Source organism: Vitis vinifera, chromosome 1 (genome assembly GCF_030704535.1).
Source record: "Vitis vinifera cultivar Pinot Noir 40024 chromosome 1, ASM3070453v1".
Lineage (NCBI taxonomy): Eukaryota > Viridiplantae > Streptophyta > Magnoliopsida > Vitales > Vitaceae > Vitis > Vitis vinifera.
The window spans coordinates 11,805,059-11,829,571 of NC_081805.1; the positions used below are offsets into that span (position 1 = coordinate 11,805,059).

At 34.6% G+C, this 24,513-nt stretch overlaps 2 protein-coding genes across 2 annotated transcripts; one reads left to right on the forward strand and one right to left on the reverse strand.

Moving 5' to 3' along the window:
- Window positions 1–2,494: 2,494 nt before the first annotated feature.
- LOC100262017 (uncharacterized) lies at window positions 2,495–3,997 on the forward strand. Its single transcript, XM_002276300.4, has one exon. It carries the CDS (start codon window positions 3,279–3,281, stop codon window positions 3,786–3,788), a length of 510 nt encoding a protein of 169 aa, XP_002276336.1. The 5' UTR covers window positions 2,495–3,278; the 3' UTR covers window positions 3,789–3,997.
- Window positions 3,998–14,209: 10,212 nt separating this feature from the next.
- LOC100267189 (small ribosomal subunit protein uS4y) lies at window positions 14,210–21,634 on the reverse strand. Its single transcript, XM_002276248.4, has 3 exons — window positions 21,462–21,634; window positions 19,922–20,303; window positions 14,210–14,648 (listed from the first exon to the last, which is right to left on the reverse strand). Exons 1-3 carry the CDS (start codon window positions 21,487–21,489, stop codon window positions 14,465–14,467), a joined length of 594 nt encoding a protein of 197 aa, XP_002276284.1. The 5' UTR covers window positions 21,490–21,634; the 3' UTR covers window positions 14,210–14,464.
- Window positions 21,635–24,513: the final 2,879 nt, after the last annotated feature.

Consider the following 24,513-nt stretch of genomic DNA (forward strand, 5'->3'; position numbering starts at 1 on the left):
CCCCACCACCCCCCTTTTAGCTTAAAACTTATTGAAAAGATAAAATGATGAATGACATGAAGCATGGTGGAGAGATATATAAATTTATTTATGATACCGTACTTTTTAATATCTATGGAGCCTCGATTATGAGCATGTGCAGTCATGTCATCAAATAATCAACCAAATTTCATGATTAGGATCCTTCAATGTGTCCTCTAATTGCCTGTTTGTGAAGGCAGAATAATGCTCTTCAGATACTATTTTCAATCACAATCCTTGAGGATTGCCAAATTGCCAAAGTTGATGTGTTTAGCTCCTTTTCCAAGCAATACATCTTTTTCAATTCAGCCATGGCACTGCCCTTTCTGTGTTTGTTATGATCATAAAACCTAGTTTTACATTAAAGGAGGTTAGTTGATTTCCAAGTAAAATTTCCCTTGTCTCAAATAACCTATTACACTAGCTAGCTTGTAAATTACTTACAAAATTTACAAAGTTTGAAAGCAATAAAGTCATTATGGAGTAAATATTGGTAGATGCATGGGCAGAGATATTATGAAACAAAACACCCACACATTGAGCCCCCCAAAGTCCAAGTAACCAACATCACAATATGGAATGGTCCCATATGCTTGTTGGTTAAGGCACCAACATAATGGAAACTTATAACTGAATTTTGATGCTTTTGCGAATACCCTAATCATAATGTGTGCCAGCTCAAAACTTGAGGAGGCAAAGCAGTACTAGTTGGCGAAGCAAGGTGAGATCCATGTTGCATGGAGCACTCAACCAAAATAAAAAACAAACAGAGGAATTAGGTCCACTCTCCACGTTAGAGGCACTTTCAGATGCCACACCCACATGGCCCTCTCTACTTACCAGTTAGTTACCATGCATCTTAGCACATGCCCCTTACCATTTCTTGCTTTTTTTTTTCTGTGTCTCTTTTGGATATTTATAGCCTTCTCGTTCATCTCCCCACAAACCATTTGTGAAACCTGTGGCCCCATGCCTCCAACACCAACCAAAATGATGATTTGGTTGTGTTGAAAGTGAGTTTTCCTAAGAAGCATTAGACAGGATCCAGCATGGTCCGGACTTGCCATATCCTAATCTTTTCATATTGTTATTGATCAACAATTGGATCCATAGATTAATTATGAACATGATTCGGGAATTAAAAAACCCAAGTGTGCCGAGACAGCCTTACCGATATAGCCGGTGAGGGGCCACTTAATTAGATGCATAAATATTATAAGTACGGCTTGGTCAGCATGAAGCTTTCTTGATTACATAAAACAAAAACCAACTCCACTTACACAACCTACGCTAAGATTAAACAAAAGCATATGGGCTGGGGGTTTGTCCCTGCAGGCAACTTCTTCGATACAGTCAAACGAACCCTTTCTTTACTTAAACTATATATCGAGTTTCTTTCTTTAAAAGTGGGTTCTCTGATTGAGTCATTGCCATTATTCTTCAAGGCTTTTTCTGGGGTGCCACCCATGCATATCTCTAATCTTGTAATCCATAATATTATACACCGTGACCTAATCTTTGGTGGGGGTGTTTTGAAAGTCGAATCCATTACTAGTATATATAATGTCTCGTGACTATAGTTATTCAACATCATCAAACAATTAATTAATCTGTTCAATGTTGCACTAAGCACAAGGAGAAGCTTCATATACAACCAAGCACCCACTATCCTATCCTAGGGTTTTAAATATTTGATCCACAAAATGAATACATTATTACTATATATCATATAATATTGGCTCCCTCCGTCGGACCATTCAACAAGTTGGAAAATAGACGAGAAAATGTGAAGTCCACGTCCCACAAATGAGGTGGCGGACTTTGCCTCCGAGAGGACAAGTCTTCCATTACTTTGGAATAACCCACAAATCACATGGCCAGTAGCTACTCCCCTTTCATTACGGGGTGGATGAAATTGAACGTTTCCAACTCCCACATTTTTTCCACAATTGACTTCCAGAAACTCTTAAAGCCTTTTTGTTGGTGTTGGACCAGACGGCACCACTACTGGTCTACTACTGCTACTGTTGTCTATGTTGGACTTGGAAGTTTCTAACGTGAAGATTTTGTTGAATTCAACTTGAAACATCTAAATTTCAAAGTTGTAAGAGAATTATTAATGCTGCCCCTTCATCACCTTATCTTTCAAGTACTAGATATGGGAATTTTCCAATCGCAAGTTCGCAACACACATACATTCAAAAGCAGATTGAAGATGGAAGCAGGCAGATGAAGAGACGTGTGAGGAGAGGAACCGTAGATTTGAGTGGGTGTGGTGAATCCTGGTGACAGGTCATAAGCCATAAATATCTTTTCTCTGAAGAAAAAGAAAGGATACAGAGGTTGCATTCAACACCCCAAAAAGAACACCCACACCTTCCCAAAATCTAACCACAAAAAAGAAAAAAAAAAAAGAAAAAAAAAAGAGGAAGTTTCTGAATAACACCCACAGATATTAATGAATCGCCGGGTCTCAAAAGGCAAAAATGTCCATTCAATCCTCTCAATATCTTCACTCCCAAACAGCCCCTTATTGCTTTCTAGCCTTTCTTTCAATTCTCGAGATTCGTGGATTTTTCCCCTTCATCTCCACCGTGCGTTCCAAGTCACAGCTACGCCTGAATAGTGGCTGAGCGGATAGCGCAGTTAAAATTCGTAGACGTTGCTCGGTTGCTGCTTTGAAATGATATTTTTTTTTAATAATAATTGACTTTTAATTCTGGGACCAATCAATAGAAAATTGTTTGTTTTTTTTTTTTGAATTTTTCTAAAAAGATATCTGCCACTTGTACCATCCGCACCTACACCTTTTAATATATCACACATTTTTTTACGGGAGGGTTGTCGTTGTCTTTAAGATAGCTTTGATGTCCTCGTCCTCAGGTGAACTTTTCTCCTTGATTCTCCACCATCGATGTTAATATATAAAATGTCAATTCTTTTACGGAAAGTTGATCTGACGGTGGAATCATGGGGGGTGGGGGCCAACATGCTGTCTAAACGACAACGTTTTGCCCCTCCAACCTCTTTTTTCTTTAAGGAGGAAAAAAATAAAAACTTTTGCGGTGAGACTTGGCATCTTCTACCGAAACATTAAATTAAATATTCTCACTCATTTTGACCGCAATTGCCCTTTGCTCCTTCCTCTATATAACCCCTTCACAACCCCCTTCTCTCTCCTCATCGCTTCTCTTCACTTTCTCTGCTCTCTCTCTCTCTCTCTCTCCAAAGTTTACGTTTCTCCTCGTCTTTCTCTAATGGCGGAAACACCATTGAAACGCCAAAGGGAAGAAACCCATGTGGAAGAAGAAGATTCCAAGCGTCACAAGTCGTATAACCACATACTCTCTATTCTTGACGCAGATGAAGAAGAACCCACCCAAGATCTTTCCTCCCTCATCACAACCCTCCAGCAGGAACTGTCTTCCGATTCTAGCTTCGACCCAGTTCAGTGCCCAGCCTCGGAGGGTGACGCAGAAAATTCCATCACCGCTTCTGCTACCTTAGAGTGCACTTCTTCTTCGTCGTCCTCTTCTACGCTTGTACTTTTGAAGGAAGGCGAAGAGGAGGATAAAGAGGGGTTCATTAGACACCTGCTGGAAGCCTCGGACGACGAACTTGGGATTCCAAACAGAGAAGTGAGAGTAGATGATGGAGAATACGGTTTCCATGATGGAGATTTGTTCTGTTTGGGTAATGTGTTATGGGAGCTCGAAGACGAGGCTGCCAACTTCTATACGTTGTTGCAGTCGGAGCTTTTTATGTAGGGGTTAAAATGAAAAACTAGAAAACATTAGGGGGGTTGAGAAAGGAAAAAGACAAGAGTGAGAGGGGGGAGGGAAAAGGGCAAAATGGAGGCGTTTTTGGGTTTTCATTTTGGACCCCTCTTCTTTTGTAATATATCAATCTTGTCCCCTTTTCTTTTTAGAATATTAAAAGAACAAAATGTAGAAGAAAAAGGATTCATATTCTCATATTTTTTTCCGCCTTTTCCTTTTGAATTTTCATTTTCATTTCCTTTGGTTCAGTTTTTTCATTTTTGCGGTTCCACATGGACATGTCCACACCTGACCTTAGCCTGTTGCCATAATTGCCTCAAACAAAAATGTAAAATTACCAAAATGCCGTATTGCAGAGAAAAAATATATATATATATAAAATTAAATTTTTATGAAGGATTGGAAGAAATTATTATATTGATATAAATGAGGGAAGGCTTTTTTTAGTGGAGACTGGAGACCCGAGATCACGAGACAAGGCCCGTTTTTGAAGGTTAGATATGGTCATTCTAACGTGCGCCATGACATGCGCACTACGCCTGGGGACTATCTTACATTTCACCCGTTATGCCGTCCACATCTGCTTCTATTTTTATCCTTTACTTCGTTCCATCTCTCTGACTTTGTAACACAGTCTCCCTCCTGATCTTCTACGGTTCTACCACATCTACAGTAGGTTCATATTTATATTTTCCTAAATAATAATAACAGAAAATAATTTCTATAATTATGGGTAAATCTTGAATTAATAATTTTACGTATTAAATTATGAAGGCTTGAAAATTTTAATTTTTTCTTAAATAAATAAATATATGAAAAAAAAATGAGAGGAAGGCAAAAGATGGGTGGTTGGTTGGGCAGAGTCCAGAGGTGCACAATTCAATGCACCATGGATCACGCCATTGGTGTGGTGTGGTGTTGAAGTTCTAAAATGCGCCGGGGGGTGTGAACAAGGCCAATGATCCAGTGGGACGAGACAGTCGAGGGACCTGGTGGGACCGCAATACCAATAATAAAAAGGAAAGCAGAAAACGTACGGGGAAGCGGTGTTAAATGGAGTGCTGAAGCTCCCCTCACGTGGTCCCCCCTCCTCCTCCCTATCTCCATCCATCATCGACTTCTCACGCACCTATGCGCTGTCTGCCATGTGCCCCCCTTCCCCACTTGCATCTACCATCCATCCATGTCCCATGACTTCTCACTTACCAATCGATATGTTCATCCATGTACTCCTATGGGACATGCACATGACGATGATGTATGTGATGGAATAACCATCCCACTATCCAGGCACAATTATGGATGATGCCCCCCTTTTTTTTTTGAAAAAACAAAAGAAAAAAATTGCCCTTTATAGTTGAGGGTCCCAATGAATCATTTTGGTATCCCCATATCAAGATCCACCATCATATCACATCCATCTCCTATACAGCTATACTCATATGTGACTCAATTGCCTCTCTGCTTCTCAATCATTTTCCCTTTCTTTTCTTTCACCTTTTTTCATCTTCCTTCAAGTCCGTGTTTCCAATTTTTCTGTTTTTCTTTTTTATTTTTGATGGAGTGAGCAAGGAGCATCTAAACCACATCAACAACCCAAAGCACTTGATTCATGCATGAAAATTGATACATGGTAAGCATAAGGGTGGCTTCTGTTGTCAATTATTCCTAGTTATGGTGGTAGTTTTGCAAAGATATTTGTCAGACTTTAATTTATGTGGCATTTATAAAGAAGATAGGACCCAGTAAGTATACTACTTTCTGCAATGATTTTATGAGGAGAAAACGACCCACACTTGGACCCATTCATTGCAAAAGGCCAATATAATTCATATGGTCAAACACATGGCAATGGAACATTTTGGTAATCTTTTTTTAATACAATGCTTACATCACAAACAATCGAGTGGGATTCCATGAATAGAAAGAATGCAATATGAAAACTAATCTCACCTTAACAGATGACACACCCACACATATAGTTAATAATATCGGCCGTCCATGCTTGAAAGGAAATGATGGAATCGACTGGGGTGGGTCAGGAAGGGGAATGAGTTGAAAACAAAAGGGCCGTGCCGTATAGGCAATTGTTGGCTTAATGAATAATGGTATCAACCTCCTCCTGCCCATGACTCCCAACATTTTTAATGTGCCACTTTTCACATCGTGCCTCTCTAATTATTGTTTCAATGACCCAAGTTATCAAATACCCAAGGCACGTCACCTTATACATGGGTTTTTTTGAAAAATCCAAATGGAAGTAAATGTTTTCTTTGGAAACAACAGGGAAATTATTTTTTACTTTTAAATTCAATGAAATGGGTATTTGTTCTAACACTGGTTTGGATATGGAAAGTGTGCCCTTTTATGGGCATATGGTAAGTAGAATACGAAATTGGGCTTGGTGAATGGGTCAAAATGAGGTCCTTAAAAGTTTATCGGCACCTTATACACATTCCCACAAGAGAATAAATGTTTTTCCTTTTTTCAATAGGAAAAAGGGTGGACGATTGAGTTGTGCTCTTTAGAAGCCATTGGGTAAGGGTGAGTCAGATTTGATGTTAAGGAAAGTGTTTTTGTGGAAGAGACAAAGAATCATGAAAGCCATCTACAACAACAAGGCAGCAGCCGATGGCCCACAGGCCCACACTCAAGTTGTGTGTACTTGTTATTCAAAGAAAGGATAATGCTAGTTTCCATAATGATGAAGCAGCATTCTTCCTTTTGCGGGCATCATCACCAAGGCATCTCTAACACCCAATGTGAAGCTTGTCGTAGATCATATCTGAATGCGGTGTGGGTGCAGGCCCACAGGACCCCTCAAAGATCAAAATCTATATAAGAAAAGAAAAAAAACTGGTATAGAATTGACCTGCTACAGCCCAAAGGCAAGTGGGCAATGGCAAAAGCTTTTTGGATGATAGAGATGGTTGGGTGAAGATTTGGTTAAGGGTCTACTTCAGATTCCACCACTCACATGCATAGAAACAAGAAGCAACAACCCAACCCAACACAAGTACGTGTACGGCAGTGTTATTATACATTATTGAAAGATTTCTTTACTTCTATTTCTTTTCTACAAATCTTGAGAGTTCCAGGAGGCAGGAAGAGACTCAGACTCAGACTCAACTCAGCCCCCAGCCTGGCCTTGCACAGCTCCAGCCTTTAAGTTTCAACAACATCATCTTGTACCCCCGGTCAAATTAGACGTAAAATCCTGAATATGAGTACCAAACCCTTGTCTTCATTCATGGAATCCTGAGATTATTGTACAGTTTTTTGTTTTTTCTCTTGTCTTCTGGTAAATATTTGCCATAAAAATGATCTCTTGCCATTGGAACCTAATCATTGAGCCTGCCATCACTTCACTTTCGTAGTTGCAGACATTACCCATTCAAACTTGTTGGAGAATAATAATTCCATAGGCATCTAATTATGCTAGACCTAGACCCTCCTAATTTGTTGACTCTAGGCTCTCCTTTTCTGTCACTTTCTCTTTCTCTCTTCAACACCTTTAACTATTAAAACATTTTTTTTTTTTATTTATTATATTCTTTGATGGTATTAGACATATTTGTTGTGACCCACTCTGTATTTTCTCATTTTTTTCATGCAAAGGGAAATAGAAATGGAAGGCGAAAATTACCATGGCTACACAGCACATCCTGGTTGTTCCAGGTCGCAATTTTTTTTTTCTTTGGGTTCTAGGAATGGAACGTGAGGAAAATTTTTACTTTATTCATTTCATGATTTTTTATTTTAAAAAGAGATGGAAAGAAAGAGAAAAAAATAGTTATATTTGCCTTAAAATTATTATTCTTAAAAGAAACAAATAAAAAGAGATGATGAGATGGAAAGCATCAAATATTTTACAAAATCTATTTTTATGATAAAAAATATAAATGTGGAGTGAAAGATGGAGGGAGGATTTATACTTTTATCAGAACTAATAAGAGTATATAAACTCTCTTTACATCCATCCTTTTAAGACATAAATGTCTTTGAATAAAATAATTAAGAGTAACACAAAAAAAAAAAAAAAAAAAATTGGAACCAGTGGTGTCCAGTCTTAGAAGACCAGATATACCTAAGATGTCTAACACTCAAAAGACCAAATATAATTGAGATGTCTAGAATTGAAGGACTTATTATATCTAAGTTATATTTGATTTCATAGGATTAAATATCTTAGTTATATTCAGCTTTTAAGAACTAGACATCACAGTTCAAATTTTTTTTTTTTTTAATCTTTCATTTACATTACAACTTTTCATGATTTCTCACTTCTAAATTATACTACATCTAATTGTTTTTCAACTATTTTGACAAGTAATTTTTTTTTTATCAAAAAATATATATAAATAAGCCTTAAAAGAGTTTCATGTTTTATGTTATATGGATTCAAACAACAGAAAAAAGAAAAAAAAAAAAGAAGGGAAATTGGCCATGAATATAGTTATAATAGTCTCCTATATCAAATAAACTTCAAACAAGATAATTTGTAACTAAGGTTTGTGGTTGGGAAGAAATAAATTGAGAGATATAGGAAGAAAATGAAGGGTTGAGGGAGAGAATAATGGGAAGAGTGTTTTTGAATTTTTTAAAATTGTTGGGTGGATGCATTTAAAAGTTTTTAAGTTTTTAGGTGAATGTTTAAATAGAATGAATGTAAAGAGAGTTTAAGTGGATGCATTTATAATTTCCACCTTTTATTTTTCTATTTTTCTAACACGATTAAAAAGCTAATGTCTTGGAATTTTTTTTTTTATTTAAAAAAAGTGAATACTTATACACCATTATTCCATTGTAGTTCCTTAACTCTAAAACTAAAAAGAAAATATTGAAATTCCTTTTGTATTTCACCCTCCACAAAGATAGCTAGTTGTACTTGTTGATGACCTTCTTCTGCAACACAAAATAATTTTCTATGAATGATTTATATGTCATAGTTGTCCCTCATCCTTTATGCTCTAAATCTTAATCACTTTCTTCATTTATGTATAAAGTTTTCCCTGTGCTTAGAGTCAATTTGTGATGTTGGTGAATCTAGTAAACATCTTAACAATTGATTCATCATCTTTCATAGAAAATAATTCATAGCTATATACCAAAATGTTAATTTTAGATTCTTTAACTTAGTTCCGTCATGAGTCATTTTGTAAAAGTCTCCAAATTTTCTTGGCCAAGTCATATTAACATATCTATTATATTCATTTCTATCTAGGGAGGAATGAAGATAATAGATTACCTTTGCATTTAATTGAGTTTTTATTTTTATTTTTATTTTATTTTATCATACTTATCTCATTCTTTGATAGATTTGGGAATATATATACCCCATTTTCTATTTTCATAGAAGTATGAGAATCATTTTAGATCACATGCCATAAATCAAAGTCAATATATTTTAAAAACCATGTCATCCTATTTTTTTAATGGACATAATTAGTTTTGAAAAGGAATGATGGTTTATTTATAGAGTCTCTTCATATAAGATGAGTTTGATAAATTAGTCATCTTCTCTTATATGATTAAGTCTAAAAAAGAGATCTAACTTAGATACCAAATATGAAGACAAGTTAATTCAAATCTAACTATACACCCAAGAAACGAGGTAACTTTCTAAATTTTTAATAAAAAACAATTAATTATCAAGAGAAAGTTTAGGGAGAGTTTACAGTGGGTTGACAATCTATCAATATCCAGTCTCCTCATTTTCTTCTCCGAGTGAGGGTGCTAATCTTCAAGGCTTCAACCTTAAGCCTTCAATAAGTACACTTGGATTTTAAGGTTCCAATAGATCTTCACAAATACCTCAAGTAATCTATCTCACTTGAAATACACTTCTCACAAGAAGAAATATGATAAGATGAACAACCTTAATCTTAGTGAAGTGAGATGAACTCACAATACAATGGAAAACTAGGATTAACTTGAAGACACACTTAATGTTTGCAAGTTGAGAAATGGATACACTTAAAGAGATTTGCATGAGAGAATAAGGTAGGTAAGCAATTGAAAACTCAAGGTCTCTTTGCTCATAAAAGCTCTTAAACACCTCAAAATATAGGTAGCTTTGAAATTGTAGAACTCATCACTTAGGCTTGAGTGGTTGAGCAATTGATTTTATCGGTTCACTAATTGTTGGACATTAAATGTTTTGATGGGTAATTGTTGGGGTTTTGGACCTCAACCGGTTTAACTAATCCTCGACCGATTGAAGCTCTTGCCTTAACTGTTTAAAACAACCTACTTGTGCACCTTGATTGGTTTAGCTCAATTGCCTCAATTGATTCCTTCTTGCCTTAATCAGTTGCACAATAAATGTTGAAAATTGGCTAGATCAAGGTAAAAAATGCAAAAGCTTCCTTAACATCATATAAACCCTTTAAATCAAGCTTTGAAAGTACCAAGGCTAGGGTTTAATAAAAAACATAATTCTACTTCATAAAAACATAACAATTTAAAAATAAGATATAATGATTTTGAAAACCTTTAAGTGCATGAAAACCTTTAATGACTTAAAGTGCACCAACAAATACAATCTTACATCGGTTACTAAGTCTTCTTAGGTCTTTAATAAGCTCAAGTCTCCATTAAAAAGAATCTTCTATTTGATTTGCTTGAATTCCTTTAAATTTCATGAAAACTTGAAACGATTAACTTGATTGAATCATCAATAAATTTAAGCTTGTTTTGTTATCATCAAAACTTTGTTAGGAGAACCCTTGATCTAATACACATCATTAGAAAGAGAGCTTTAATCCTTCTTGAGTGTATCATACTAAAAAACTTGTAAATTCTTCTTAGTGCATCTTAAGTCTAGTTACCTCTTATTATAATATTCAATCCTAAGATAGGTATTATATTTATTACAAAACTTTGTGCTCCTTTGAGAGGGAATTGTTTAATGCGTTTGGGAGAAGACTTCCAAGATTGTAAAGATCCATTGAAATATCAAATCCAAGTGTATGCAAGACTTGAAGAGCTTTGGAAGCTATTAAATAAGGGAACAACCTCCAAACTTGGGAATGAGTAAGAGGAAGTGGTCTTAGGTGGTTGTCAAATCACAATAAATCTTGTGTTTAAATTTTTCTTTCCCTCTACTTTATTTCATTGTCTTTCTAGTTATAGGAATTGCATTCAATTTTTATTTTTGATATTAATGTTTTGGCATCAAATATAAATTGACCAACACTCAATTCACCTATTTTTATTTTTATTTTTTATTTTATTTAAAACTAAGTTGGATTAATTTTGCCTTCACAAAGACTAATAATACTATCTATGATTTTAATTTATTTTATATTTAGCTATTATTAATTTTAGGTGGTATTTATTTATTTATTTTTTGAAATCTAAATAGACATGAATTTACTTAAATTTTAATAGAGCTTAATGTCATTAAATATTTAAACTATTGATTTAGTTTTATTGTTATTTGAATGTTATTAAGTTTTAAATTATTTGTTTTTATTTATGCTTTTTACATGTTAGAACCGTCATACAATTAATAATTATATTTCTTCTTATTTTGATTTGAAAAATAAAAATTTGAAAAAAAAAGGTAATATATTTCCAAAATCCCAAAATATAAAGATTTATAACAATTAGTTTTAAAATGATAATTAAATAGTAATTAGGATTTCTAATTATGTTGGGTGGTTATGAAATGTCGGAAAATGTTTTAAGTTGACAATTGTTTTCATGTAGTGTACCTTCCCATGTATAGATTTGTAATTGAAATATTATTTCTATTATTCAAATGAAATCATTGATAAGTATGAATTAAGAGAATAAGTAAATTCACATAGAAAAAATATAGTAGAAAAATAGAAAATTTTAAAATACTTATCAAACATGTAATTAAAATTGATGTTTTCAAAATCAAATAAGTCATTAGAAAAGTTATTAATTCACAATTCACGGATTAGGCTAATGGTTGAACCACAATCAAACCGTATATGATTAAAATTTATAATTATTATAAGAAAATAAAAATGATAAATTTTATCCAAATTTTGACAACATCTCCTCCATAAAATCAGAAATTTGTTTTAAAATAAAAAATTTATTAATTGTGTTTAAATAAATAAATAAAACTTATTGTAAAATCAGAAATTTATTTTAAAATAATAAAATTAGAAAATTATTTTCAAATGAATCAAATAAAAAATTTAAAATCACAAATTTAAAAAATAAGAAATTTAAAATGATTCAAATGAAGGGAGAGGGGACTTACAGGTAGCATTGTTGGCATTGGCTATCGGCGTTGACGTGCTGCTGGAGGGGCTAGAGCTGCTGTTGTTGGAGGTCAGGCTCCTGACTAGGGTGGAGCAAGACAAGGGGGGTAAGGGCTTGGAATATGAACATGAAACGACGTCATTTCACTGCAAAATATATCAATATATCATTGCTAGAGAAGTATATCAATTGGTAACTAGTTAGTTCTTCAAAAATTGTTCGATTCATCGATCCAACTGTCAGTTAGGCGATTAGAGGTTAGTTCAAAAGTTGAACGATTTTAAAACATTCAATGATTCAAAATATTGGATTGAACTAAAAAGACGATCAAATGGTGGTTGGATTGATTAAATCAATCGATTCAATCTGATTTTCAAAACATTGATTAAAGTTATTTTAAAATTTATAGAGATATAAATAATGAAATTAAAATATATAAAATAATACGAGATACATCGTATAATGAGATGGAGACATACAAAAAATTATATATAAAATAATAAATCGAATTTAGTATAAAGTAACGAGAACTGCACATGCGACCTAACTTGATTGATTGTGCTTTTCAATATCAATTGAATCATAATCCTATAAAAGTATATTTAAAATAAGTAATATAATATGCTGTAAAAATGAATTATAAAGAATAATCTGATGCTTCTATTTCAAATGTCAAGGTTAGAGTTCCGTGTATTCTCTCTCATTCTTCAAATCCAATTTTTATTTTACAAATGTTTATAAAATAAAATACATGTGAAGTCACCATTTTGCCCTTTTATTGGTCTTCAACCATCTCCCATCCACCAAAAGCACGAGCTTCTTAGCCTTCTTTGCCTTCCCCATCTAGCGCGCGTCTCCCATTTTGTAGCCAGTACAAAGTAAAGAAGCATGACATATATACGGGAGGGAAGCATATGTTTGGAATAGATACCACTTTTGATGGTTGCCCCATCTTGTTCCATATGATCCCTCTTTTTCATTTTTTTTTAATCTTATTCCCGACTTTAGATGTTTTTTCTTTTCTCGAAAGCAAAAAACTTGGAAGTGAAGAAGATGGGATGAATGGGAAGAAAATGATGAAAGGAGAGTCGGGACTTTCGGGTGGGACTACTGAAATTGAAAAGAAGGGTAGAAGGGTGGGGGAAGGAAAGATAAAGTAAACGTTCTTCTCTTCAAAGAGTGTATCTTACCCTAAACCTAAATGTAGGCTTGAGACTCTTAATATTATCAAGTGGGTAACCAGAGTGGAAAGCAATCATCATGTGAAACACGTTGTTAGAAAACGAAACATCTCCATTCATTTAATCATCATCTCGATTTTCACACTCTTCACCCAGTCTCCTCATGTTCATGCTTCTCACGTTCTCTTTTATTTACATTTTTTTTTTCCCTTGATCAAGTGGATGAACGAAGTGGGAGGCAAATCACATCACCTCTCTTGTCGAAACCAGTTATTAGTAAAATAAAAATAAATAAATAAATAAGAAGATCCTTTTTTGTATTTGATACAAAGAACAGTAGCAGCACTACAGTACCTCTACTCATCTGCTCTTAACTTGCCAGCGCATTTTTTCTCAACAACTAAACATCCCATTCACCCTAACCAGGGCTCAGGGCTCAGGGCTCTTAGGTATGTACTTTGGGCAGGACCCAAACCGACCTTTTGCTGGGTCTTGCTTTTTTGGTTTCAACCAAAAAATTGATCATGAAACATATATATAGATTGTGGTTATTTTCAAAAGCTCAAATTACAAATTCCAGAGGCCACCCTATGAAGTCCACAAATTCTGTATGCCTCCATGGACCTACCAAGCACCATCTGAAGATCTCAACCTGCTAGAGTATTAGTGGGGAGTGCAGCCCAAGTTCCCTTGAATTGTGGTACTACACATTCCCACCGTCGGAAAATCACACAGCCGCCTATTGCCTAAATAGCAGGAGCGAGAGAGGGAGAAACCGGCCCTATATGATTAAAATCAGTCGGAAGAAGGCCATGAAGCAGCAGCCTTGTGGCTCCAGTAGAACATGTATAACCTAAACACCAGTTTGGTACTCCAAGCCTAACATATATAGCAGAAATGCCAGAAAATTTTCATCATCTCTTTCATATTAACGACCACACCCAGACAGTACACGACACCTCAATCAGTGGCAAAAAACAAAAATAGAGAAGGAAGAATATGCCTTATCATTTATAGAATCCACGTACCTTCTGTCTTTCACAATAGGTCACAATACCCCCACCCCCCAAAAAATAATTAACAAACTATTACTTCATGACATTTGGAATGATGTGATATAAAAAGCAAACAAAACTCCCTATTAAAATTTAACATATCCATCAAATATGCGCTGATATTAAAACCTCTGGTCCATGTTTTCTAATCTCATAGCTATTGACTACTTTTGGGTGCAAGGGTTCAATCTTCATCTTCTTCATCTCCATCTCCACCAGCAGCCTTCTTGGCAGCTGCCTTCAAGTTCTTTCTCTTCACTCTCCCAGGGCGACCACCACCAAGGGGACTTGTGTTAGCGAAATCAATGTGCTTCTGTGACTCCACCCTCACCATGAATGAGGGAATATTGACCACCTGCCTGCCCACCCTGATAGCAAAAATACATGAAATATGCATTCAGAAAACACAAGTGAGTTAAAGGACCAAGTGGAACACTAGAGTAAACAATGAACATTAGAGCCCACATTTTTTGGCTCTCAGGAATCAGCCAATACCCCACAGAAAACAATGAAGGAGAAGACTCTAACTAGCTAATAAACATTGATGAAAACAAAGAATCCTGAATTAAATGGAGGCTAATTTTTCCATTCAATATATGCAGTTCACTCCATATTGCAACATATTCATTAATTCATGTTGGTTAGATCTAGACCAGAATATGCACAGCTGTGGTTAAGGAAATTTTACATTAATAAACCTAGAAAACAATCCAAATCATTCTAAGCCATAAAGAGTGCTAGTTAATAATAGTGGATACATGGTTTAACTAGTAGTGTAAATAAACTTAGTTCATATCTTCTTCACAACCACATACATTTTTATTAAAAATAGGGCCATGTAACCAATCAGCCACCTTTCTAGGCAACATTTACTGGAACAGGTTTTCCTGTGACTAAAAGCAAAACCATCCATAATCTTCACCAGACAGCATGGCCAAAATACAGGCCAACCTAGTTAGTCTGGGATTCCCGCTATGCTACCACAAAAATTTTAATGGACAAACCGAGAGAATATGCCAAACGGCCTCAGTAGGAGTTCATAAAACAGAAAGAAAACAATGCTAAAGAATGAAGCTAATTTATTAGCTAAGGTCCCGGGTTATCTTACTGGGAATAAAATGTTTCATGGTCCATGAAAAATAGAACAGTATGGTGTAGTAGTCACACTTGTAACTGAATGTAAGACATTTGATGCAATTGCAAAATTGTATAAGAGTTTGTAACTTGTAACTTTGTGCTTTGTGATAGGGGGGATGCAACTTCCATCTAAGCAAAATTTTCAAAGGTTCTGGTGGTTAGGGTATGAAATTGACCTGAAATTGGATCTTGAATCCTGTTATGACCCCAAAATTTATCCAAAAATAAAAAAAGGGAGAAGGAAATAAAGACAAAAAAGAGAAAAAGAAAAAAAGAAAAAAAAAAGAAAAAAAGAAAAAAGAAAAAAGAAAAAAGAAAAAAATGGAAAGAAAAAGCAGAGAAAACATAATCTTGAAAATCTATTGCAAAAGCAACCACATCTCTAAATTAGAAGATTTAGTTTATTGGAAGCAAGAATGACAATAATGGGTCTTCAATTCCAACATTGCAGGCCAGGCCTCCAAAGAAATAAACAAAAATAAGAAAGAGAAACAAAACCAAAGACAAATATGTATCAAATTGCAACCACACATAGCCAAAAGATCACATTGCATCCCCATGACCACCACTATTGACTATTGCACTGACACTGCATTCATAACTACTGCCATCACACAAACTCATTTGAAGTGCAGTTCTAAGCTAAATTACCAGTGCTACACCACAAACCATATATATTTTTTTTTTTTGATAAATATCGCAAATATATTAAAGGGCAAAGGCCACCAAGTATACAGGACGTATACAAATCTGCCTCAAAACGAGAGCACAAAAACAAAGACCCTTACCCTCCCTTAAGTGGTTGCTAGCCACTCAAAAAAACCTACGAGTGAAGAGGACTCCTCTCCAATATACACCCTAGCCCAACTCCACAAGGTACAAACAAAAGAATTTTTGAGTTTCTGTATATTTAACACCCCTCCCTTGAATGCTAACCTATTTCTTTCCTTCCATACCGTCCAAAAAATACACATCGGGATAGAATTCCAGATTTTTTTCCTCTTTTTCCCCACAAAGGGGCCCCTCTAACTGAATAAAGCCTCCTTCACCGTCTCTGGGAACACCCAATGAACCCCCACAAGGGCAAAAACGATATCCCATAAGGCCCTTACCACTGTACAGTGAAGAAGAATGTGGTTTACCCTCTTCTCCTCACAACCACACAAAAAACAACGATTAGGGAACTGCCAGCCCCTTTTTTGCAGCCTATCCAAGGTGAGAATTTTCCCCCACGCGGCTTCCCAAGCAAAAAAAGCCACTTTGGTAGGGACCTTGTTCACCCAAACGCCTCTATGCGGAAAGTCGCAAGCATTGATAACAACCAGCCCGTTATAGGCCTCCTTCACCCCATACTTCCCATGGCCCCCCACTTTCCAAAGCACCCCGTCCTCTTCTGAAGAGAGCTTGACGTCCTTGAGCCTAATAAGCAATCCTCTAATCATGTCCATCTCCCAGTCATTGAAGTCTCTATGAAATCTAAGATTCCAGCCACCTGGACCATTGCTATGGTCCCACATCTCATTTACCGTTGCATTCTTGTTGACCGCCATCTCATAAAGCTGTGGAAAAGCATGGGACAACCTCTCATTCCCACACCACTGATCCGACCAGAATTTTATTCTAGTCCCTTTCCCTACCTTGAACTTAATATTCTCCCAACACCATTTAGCTTCCTTCATGATCTCCTTCCATACCCCTACTCCGTAGGTTCCCCGACCTTCTTTAGTTTTCCACCCAAACTCTTCCTGACCATACTTCACCCCGATCATTAACCTCCAAAGATTATCCTTTTCCACAGCAAATCTCCAAACCCATTTACCCAACAGTGCTTTGTTCAAGGAGTCAATCCTCCTCATGCCAAGGCCACCCTTTTCCTTGCTAGTACACACCACCTCCCAATTAATTAAGTGGACCTTCCTCTCCAAGCTGCCCCCTCCCCAAAGAAAGTCTCTTTGTATTTTTTCGAGTCTTTTTACAACACTCTTCGGCATTCGAAAAAGGGACATAGTGTATATGGGAAGGCTGGCCATCGTACACTTGATTAAGGTGATACGCCCTCCCTTTGAAATATACTGTCTTTTCCATTGGGCTAATCTCTTCCTCATTCTCTCTTCCACCCCATCCCAAATGGAAACCGCTTTGTGATGAGCTCCAAGGGGCAGCCCTAAGTACACAGTGGGCAGCATTCCTATTTTACAGCCAAGTTCCACAGCCAGCTCCTCAATATCCTCCACCTCACCCACCGGAATTAGGACACTTTTATCAAGATTGATTCTAAGGCCGGAAGCTGCCTCAAACCAAGCCAACACCCAGCTTAGAGCGGACACTTGCTCTTTATTAGCTTCACAAAAGATAATTGTGTCATCCGCAAAGAGCAGGTGAGACACTATCATCTCCTCTTCCCCTCTCCCCTTAATGTTGCAGCCTGATAAGAAACCCCCATCAACCGCCCTTCTAATTAGAATACTAAGAACTTCCATCCCCAGCACAAAGAGATACGGGGAGATAGGATCTCCTTGTCTTAGCCCCTTAGAGTTCGAGAAAAAACCAGCTGGCACCCCATTGATCATGACTGAAAATTTGGCGGTAGAGATGCACCACCAAATCCACTCCAACCACCGCGACCCAAAACCCATTTTGACCATAACTTTCATGAGAAATCTCCAATTAATGCTGTCATAGGCTTTCTCAATGTCCAATTTACAAATCAGCCCTTTCTCCTTTCTCTTGTTCTAGAAATCAATCACCTCATTGGCAACAAGAGACGCGTCCAAGATCTGTTTACCTCTCACAAAGGCGTTTTGGTCCCCTGACACCACCTTATCAAGCACTTTCTTTAGCCTATTTGCCAGCACCTTAGCCACTAGCTTGTACAAACTTCCTAACAAGCTGATTGGCCGGAAATCACCCAAGTCTTCAGCCCCTCCTTTCTTAGGAATGAGGACTAAAAAGGTGGAATTAAGACTGTTAGCAAACGAACGCTGGTTATAAAGTGCAATTCTACTTTCAAATAGAGATCCATCAAAAAATATAATCCAATTACTTTCTGAATCCAATTCAGTGGAAGCCCACTCCACCTTAAGGACTGAACTTAATGGTTAAAACTGCAAACTGCAAATTGCAGGAAAAAACAGGATTCCAATTGTTAGGTTGAATGGATTCACCAGAAATATAATTCCTTGAGCTAGTGTTATTCTCATGAAAACAGAACAGAAAATTCAATTTTTCTGGACCCACACAAAAAGCTTGACTTAATGTGTGTATAAACATTCTATTTAAGTGTAACTACCAATTCTAACAGGCATTATACTTTGAAACTGGGAAATAGAGCCCCTCGAGCTTGTCCTTTTTTGGTAACAATTAACAAAAGCTTCCATTGTTCCTCCAGAAACAGCCTAGGAAATGAATCTATTCAAAGTTCCTCTTCATTAAATGGAAGATAAGGAAGACCTTGTGTGCCATGAGAAAACCCAAAAGGAGACCCATTTGTCATCACGTATATCATCAATCTCAAAGCCATACTCTACACAATAAAGGCAGTTAAATAAATGCAAAAAGATTTTAATAGAGAATTACAAATAAACAGTGGCCAAGAATGGCAATTAATTCTAGTGCAAGCTTATCATTACAAGCTTGAAGTTGCAACCCTTTTCTTTTTTTTTTTTTTTTTTTTGTATTGTCTTTTCTAACCTAAAAGATAATTATTAATAGTTCCAAACATTTTGGTCACACTAGGCTGTTCAAGGATCAGCCATCTAAAAAAGCCACACTTGGTTATTCAAATTCTGTGTCACAAAACATCTGAAAAACAACAGAATCAACTAATCAGTTGTATGATCATTTTACCATTCCATACAAATAGTTCAGAATAAGATTTCATAACGCTATATCCGTCCACATCCAATGTCCATTGGTTCAAAAAGAAACAGCTCTCAGATTGTGATCTGGTTCTTGGGCTAAAAACGTCTCTTACTTCTTTAAACCCTTCCACATAAATAGATAAAAATAACCAACTTCCTCAATTTCCTCTTCCTTCTTGATTCTATACCCATATATACTTGCTTACTTTCTCCCACAGAAACAAACCCCCCACCAAAACAACCAACATTTCACCCTTTTATAATATCACACTTGTACAACAGTAGCGCTAGTTCATTGAAGAATAGAGTTGAGTAAAGCTCATTTAAAGACTTGAAAAAAGAAGACAAAAACAAAACAGAAACAAAAACCAAAAAATCAATCCAGATAATCTAAACTTCTTCCTGGCTGCCATTTCAGCAGTAAATTGTTAATCAGACAAAGCATATTACAAGGAAAATATCTAGGAATTAAATAACATTACCATTCTGTACTATACAAAATTGAGGAGATTAAAAAAAATGTAGTTGCAGCTGAGAAAATAAATTGAAAGATCAATATATCAATCTTCAAATGGGCCAGAACCAGAAAGCAATGAATTATCATATCATTTTATTTTCTGAGTCTGATAGCACAGTATTTATACCTGATATGCCTCTGCCTGATGAGCACTCTGGCATGGTGGATTGACTTTGCCATGCCTGACTTGAATACTAGAGTTTGGAGGCGACGTTCAAGAAAGTTCTCCACAGTAAGGGCCAACACATAATCAAGCTTGTTCTGGCTCTCATCCAACAGCCCATACTTGTTCATCCTCCTCAAAAGGGCTTCACCCTCGAAAATCCGCCGTGGATTCTTCTCATCAAGGGTGAGAAGCATTCTTGCATTGTTGCGAATGCGGCTAAGAACATACTGGACCCTCCACAGTTCCCTCTTGCATCGGAGCCCATATTCTCCAACAAGCTTCAGCTCAGCATCCAAACGTTCCTTCTCATATGGCCGTCGAGGCTTCTTAAATGTCTTTCCATCTAAATTTCAATCAAATATAAGCTTTTAATTACAAAAACTGAATAAGCTGGAAAGATTGTCACAGACTACCCATATGATCAAACTGTAATAAGCTGTTTCGTTGCTGACCAACTGGAGGAGAATTAAAACATAAAGGCTATGCTTGATTCTAGAAAAGTACCAGGAAAAGAAAAAATGCAAAGAAAAATGATTTTTTCATGTTTGGATGCCATGAAAAATACAAAAGAAAAAAAAAAAGAAAAAACATTTATAATTAAAATTAGCATAAAATTTATCTATTTTGAAATTATTTAACTTTATGTAAAAAATGAAAAATGAATAAATGAGTTTGAAAATAGATATCAAAATAATTTATCAACTTCAAATCTATTTTTTCTTTTCCTTGACTTTTTCCTCCCTAATTTCTTTGTCTATCATTTTCCCTCAAATTTTCCAAGAACCAAAAATAGCCAAAAGGAAATAACATATGTATCTTAGATTTGTCATTATCCAAAACCTAATTCATCTATAGTTTTAGTTTAGGTGACATTTTTGCATTTTGGATAGCACAATAACATAGAATATTGATTTGAGCTCTTACTTATTTCCTTTTCTTTTTCCTCAGTTTCCCTGCATGCAAACAAAGTTGGAATACAGGATGGACATAACAGACCTAAGATAAACAAATTATTGCTTTTCTTTCCATTGGATTTAAGTTTAGGCAACATTTCCATTACATTCATACCAAAACAATATAAAACACGAGATTCAAAAATCGTATTTCTTTTCTTTTGTTTTTCCTCCGTTTTCTCAGCAACCAACCCAAGTATAAACCGAACGATTTCGTACAACAACAAAACTTTTTCGTAAAGGACTTAAGTTTGGGTTACATTCATTATTTGGACAAAAAAAAAAATCAACAAAAACATGAGATTTAAAATTGTATTCATTCCTCTCACTCTTTCTCCTTAATTACTGTTAAATCAACTGTGAGTGACAATAGTCAGGTTCCTGAATACATGAGACTAGAATAATGTCAAATGAAAGGAATCACATACTATCCGGAAAGCTCAAATACAGATCAGATCAAATGTAATGATGTGAAGGAACATCGAAAACATGTTTCGAGAATTTTTCTAAAATGGGATCACTGTACTTAAATTAAGCCGGTGACTTACAGTTCCGGTAGAAGGAGACGTGGACCATGGTTCTTCCCCGCCGGTGGTGTCGTCGTTAAGCAAAGTTGGGGAGGCGATGGAGATTGAGAAGAGGGCTGTGGAAAGCAATATATTTGTTTCCAGTCTAAACCCTAGCCCGGTGTAGTAAAGCGGGCCAGATGGGTGGGCCAGGCCCTCTTCGCCCATGGTCACTATCTCTATAAATCGGCCCAACTTTGTTTAGGTTTTTCTAAAATTTTTACCGTTCGGTTACCAAGGGGGTGGGGTGTAGATTCAATAAATACCTTTTCGACAAGCGAAAATTTTGGCAAGTTTAACACAATACGGCCAAATTATATGCTCAATTTGCATAAACAATTTGCAAATAAATTATTTAGCGTCCATTTATCTATATTATTTATTTTTTAAAATAAAAAATAGTAATAACTTTTATATAAGACTAGTAAAAGTACATGTGTCAAAGCCGTGAGAGAATATGAAAAAAGTCCAACAAAAAAATTAGTATATAAATTTATTCTTTCAAAACTTATATATAAATCAAGTAGAAATTCAAAATCAAATAATTAAATGTGAAACCAAATTAAAAAAATAATTGGGATTAGATATAAATAAGATTACACTTTTTGGCACAAAATTTTATGATAATAAAATTATTTTTAACCAATTTCCTTGGATTAAAAAATAAATATCATCTTGGTCCTTGGTCATAACATTTACCAATTTTAATTTAAACACATTATTTATTTCTTTTATACTAAATTTATAAAAAAAATGTGTTAATTATTTTATATAGAATTTAAATATATTTTTTCCTTTTATATAAGAGTTTTTTAATAAAAATAAGAACAAAAATGAATTAATTTGATCAAGAAATTTGTGGATAAAAAAAATCTAAAAAATTTAAAGAGAACAAAATTTATAATGAATGAGAAATTTGAAAAGTTTTCAAACTTTTAATGATATATTTTTATAACATTAATTATATTAATAATGTTGTTTTAAAGAGAATGAAATTTATAACTTTAAGATATTTTTGGAATGAAAAAAGTGAAGAGTAAGTAAAAAATTAATGATTCGTTTTCATACATTTTCTTTTCAAAAGAGTAAAATAAAAAATTTATATTAAATTTTAAAATTCTTATGAAAAAGTTATTGACTTATATTATGTTGTTAAAAATTATTTTTTTAATTCGTTTTTAAAAACCATTATATATTTTGTAAAACTTATTATTATTTTTGTTTTTAAAGATAGAAAATATAATCCAGATTAAATTAAATAGTCTCATATCAAAGAAAAATATATAATATATCAAATTATTCAATTAATCCGAAAAAATAAGTTTTATATATATGTATATAAATCAAATTATTAAATCAATTAAAAAAATATAAAAGAAAAATAAGTTTTGTTCAAAAAATATTTTTTTTAAAAAAAAATCAAAAGAATTAAAACCTCAGTAGAAAATTTTTCATCATTTTTGTAAATTTTATTTCAAAATCTTAATATTTTTAAAATAATGTTGTAATTTTCTTAATAAAATTAAATTTTGTTTTAAAAAATAATATAAATGAGTGATGAAACTTTTTATTCAATAATTATCTATAATATAATAAGTGTTATTATTAATTCACTATTATTTAATTAAATATAAAATATTAAAATATTTAAATATCTCAAAATGAATGAAAATCGCTATTACAATTATAAAAGATAAAAAAAATATGAATTTTTTTTTAAATAATTTATTTCATTAAGGAAATGAAAGATAGGTTCAGATAAGAAGAAAAAATTAATAATAGATATAAGTATTAAATACATTTTATTTATTTTCTTAAAACACACTCAAATTTTAAAATATTTCAAATTTGTTATTAAGAAAAAATAAATAAATAAAATTGATTTGTGGGAGAGTTTTAAACAAACCCTATCTGTCATTCATCTCATTTCTAAATTCGAAATCGGGAAAACACTTTGTGATAATCTCCTATCATAACCAAACTTCTCTCCATATATATTATAAATAAACTAAAATCAATGATTGAGACTGATAAACATCATATCGGTAGATCATGAGGAACTCTTTCAAACAGGATGAATGATGAAATAGCTTTGCAAAAGAGGACGTCGGACTGCTATGCCAAAGATGAAAACCTAGTTTGAGAGGTTTTCCACAAACATTAACCCTTTCCTTTATAGTTTATTGAGAAAAATTTTACCATATATTTCATTTTTAGAACTTACCTGTTGAATATTAGAACTTAAAGTTAAAAACAACTTTTGACAAATTATTTAATAATTTCACTTGACTTAATAATTAAGCATAATTTAACTTCTTATTTTAATTCATTAAGCACTAAATATATTAAATGATGCCAAATAACCTCACATGTGAGAAAAAATGTAGAAAAACACCCTGTTGAATCTTTGATTTGTTCTTGGGCATTCAAACGTTGTCATTCTATATGCCCGGTTGAAGGGACTTACTCTTTCCAGAATAGCATTATTCAAGTGGTACTTGAGAACAACTCAATCGATCAAGGTATAAATACAACCATACAATGAATTCATCATCTTAGTCCTGAATCTTTCAATCCCCCTTGTGTTTATTTCCCAAGGCAATCAAAACCCCATTTTCCCCTTAAAAACCCCACTACTATTCCCAAAAAATAAAAAAAAATTAAAAGAAAAGAAAACCTAAAGAACAAAGCTAATTGTATAGTACTAGCTCTCCATGAAGACCTTGTTGTGGTGCAATAGAAATAGAGGACTATTTGACCCATCATCTAGGTTCCGGGTGAGGAACTTGCAAATGGGTCCAATGTTGTACAATCTCGATTATATGTAATATATGGTAAGTGTTGGGCTTTGTGGAGCCTAGTTTTGTTTGATTCGGATTGACGACCCGACCCGAATAATATTGCATGGCTTTTTAATGGGAGATTTATTGAGGCCTGTTGGGCCCATTTAGCCCATTGTGGAACCACCTTTTGTAACTAGGGTTTTTTAGTGTAGTGTGGTTGCCGTGTTATGTATAGAGAGAAAATATTGTAG

Excerpts from the sequence above, each read along its gene's own strand:
- LOC100262017 (XM_002276300.4), top strand. The coding sequence starts at position 3,279 with ATGGCGGAAACACCATTGAAACGCCAAAGGGAAGAAACCCATGTGGAA.
- LOC100267189 (XM_002276248.4), bottom strand. The coding sequence starts at position 21,489 with ATGGTCCACGTCTCCTTCTACCGGAACT. Across the intron at positions 20,304-21,461 it reads CGTCTCCTTCTACCGGAACT|ATGGAAAGACATTTAAGAAG; the intron begins GTAAGTCACCGG and ends ATTGAAATTTAG. Across the intron at positions 14,649-19,921 it reads ATCAGGCAGAGGCATATCAG|GGTGGGCAGGCAGGTGGTCA; the intron begins GTATAAATACTG and ends TTTTGCTATCAG.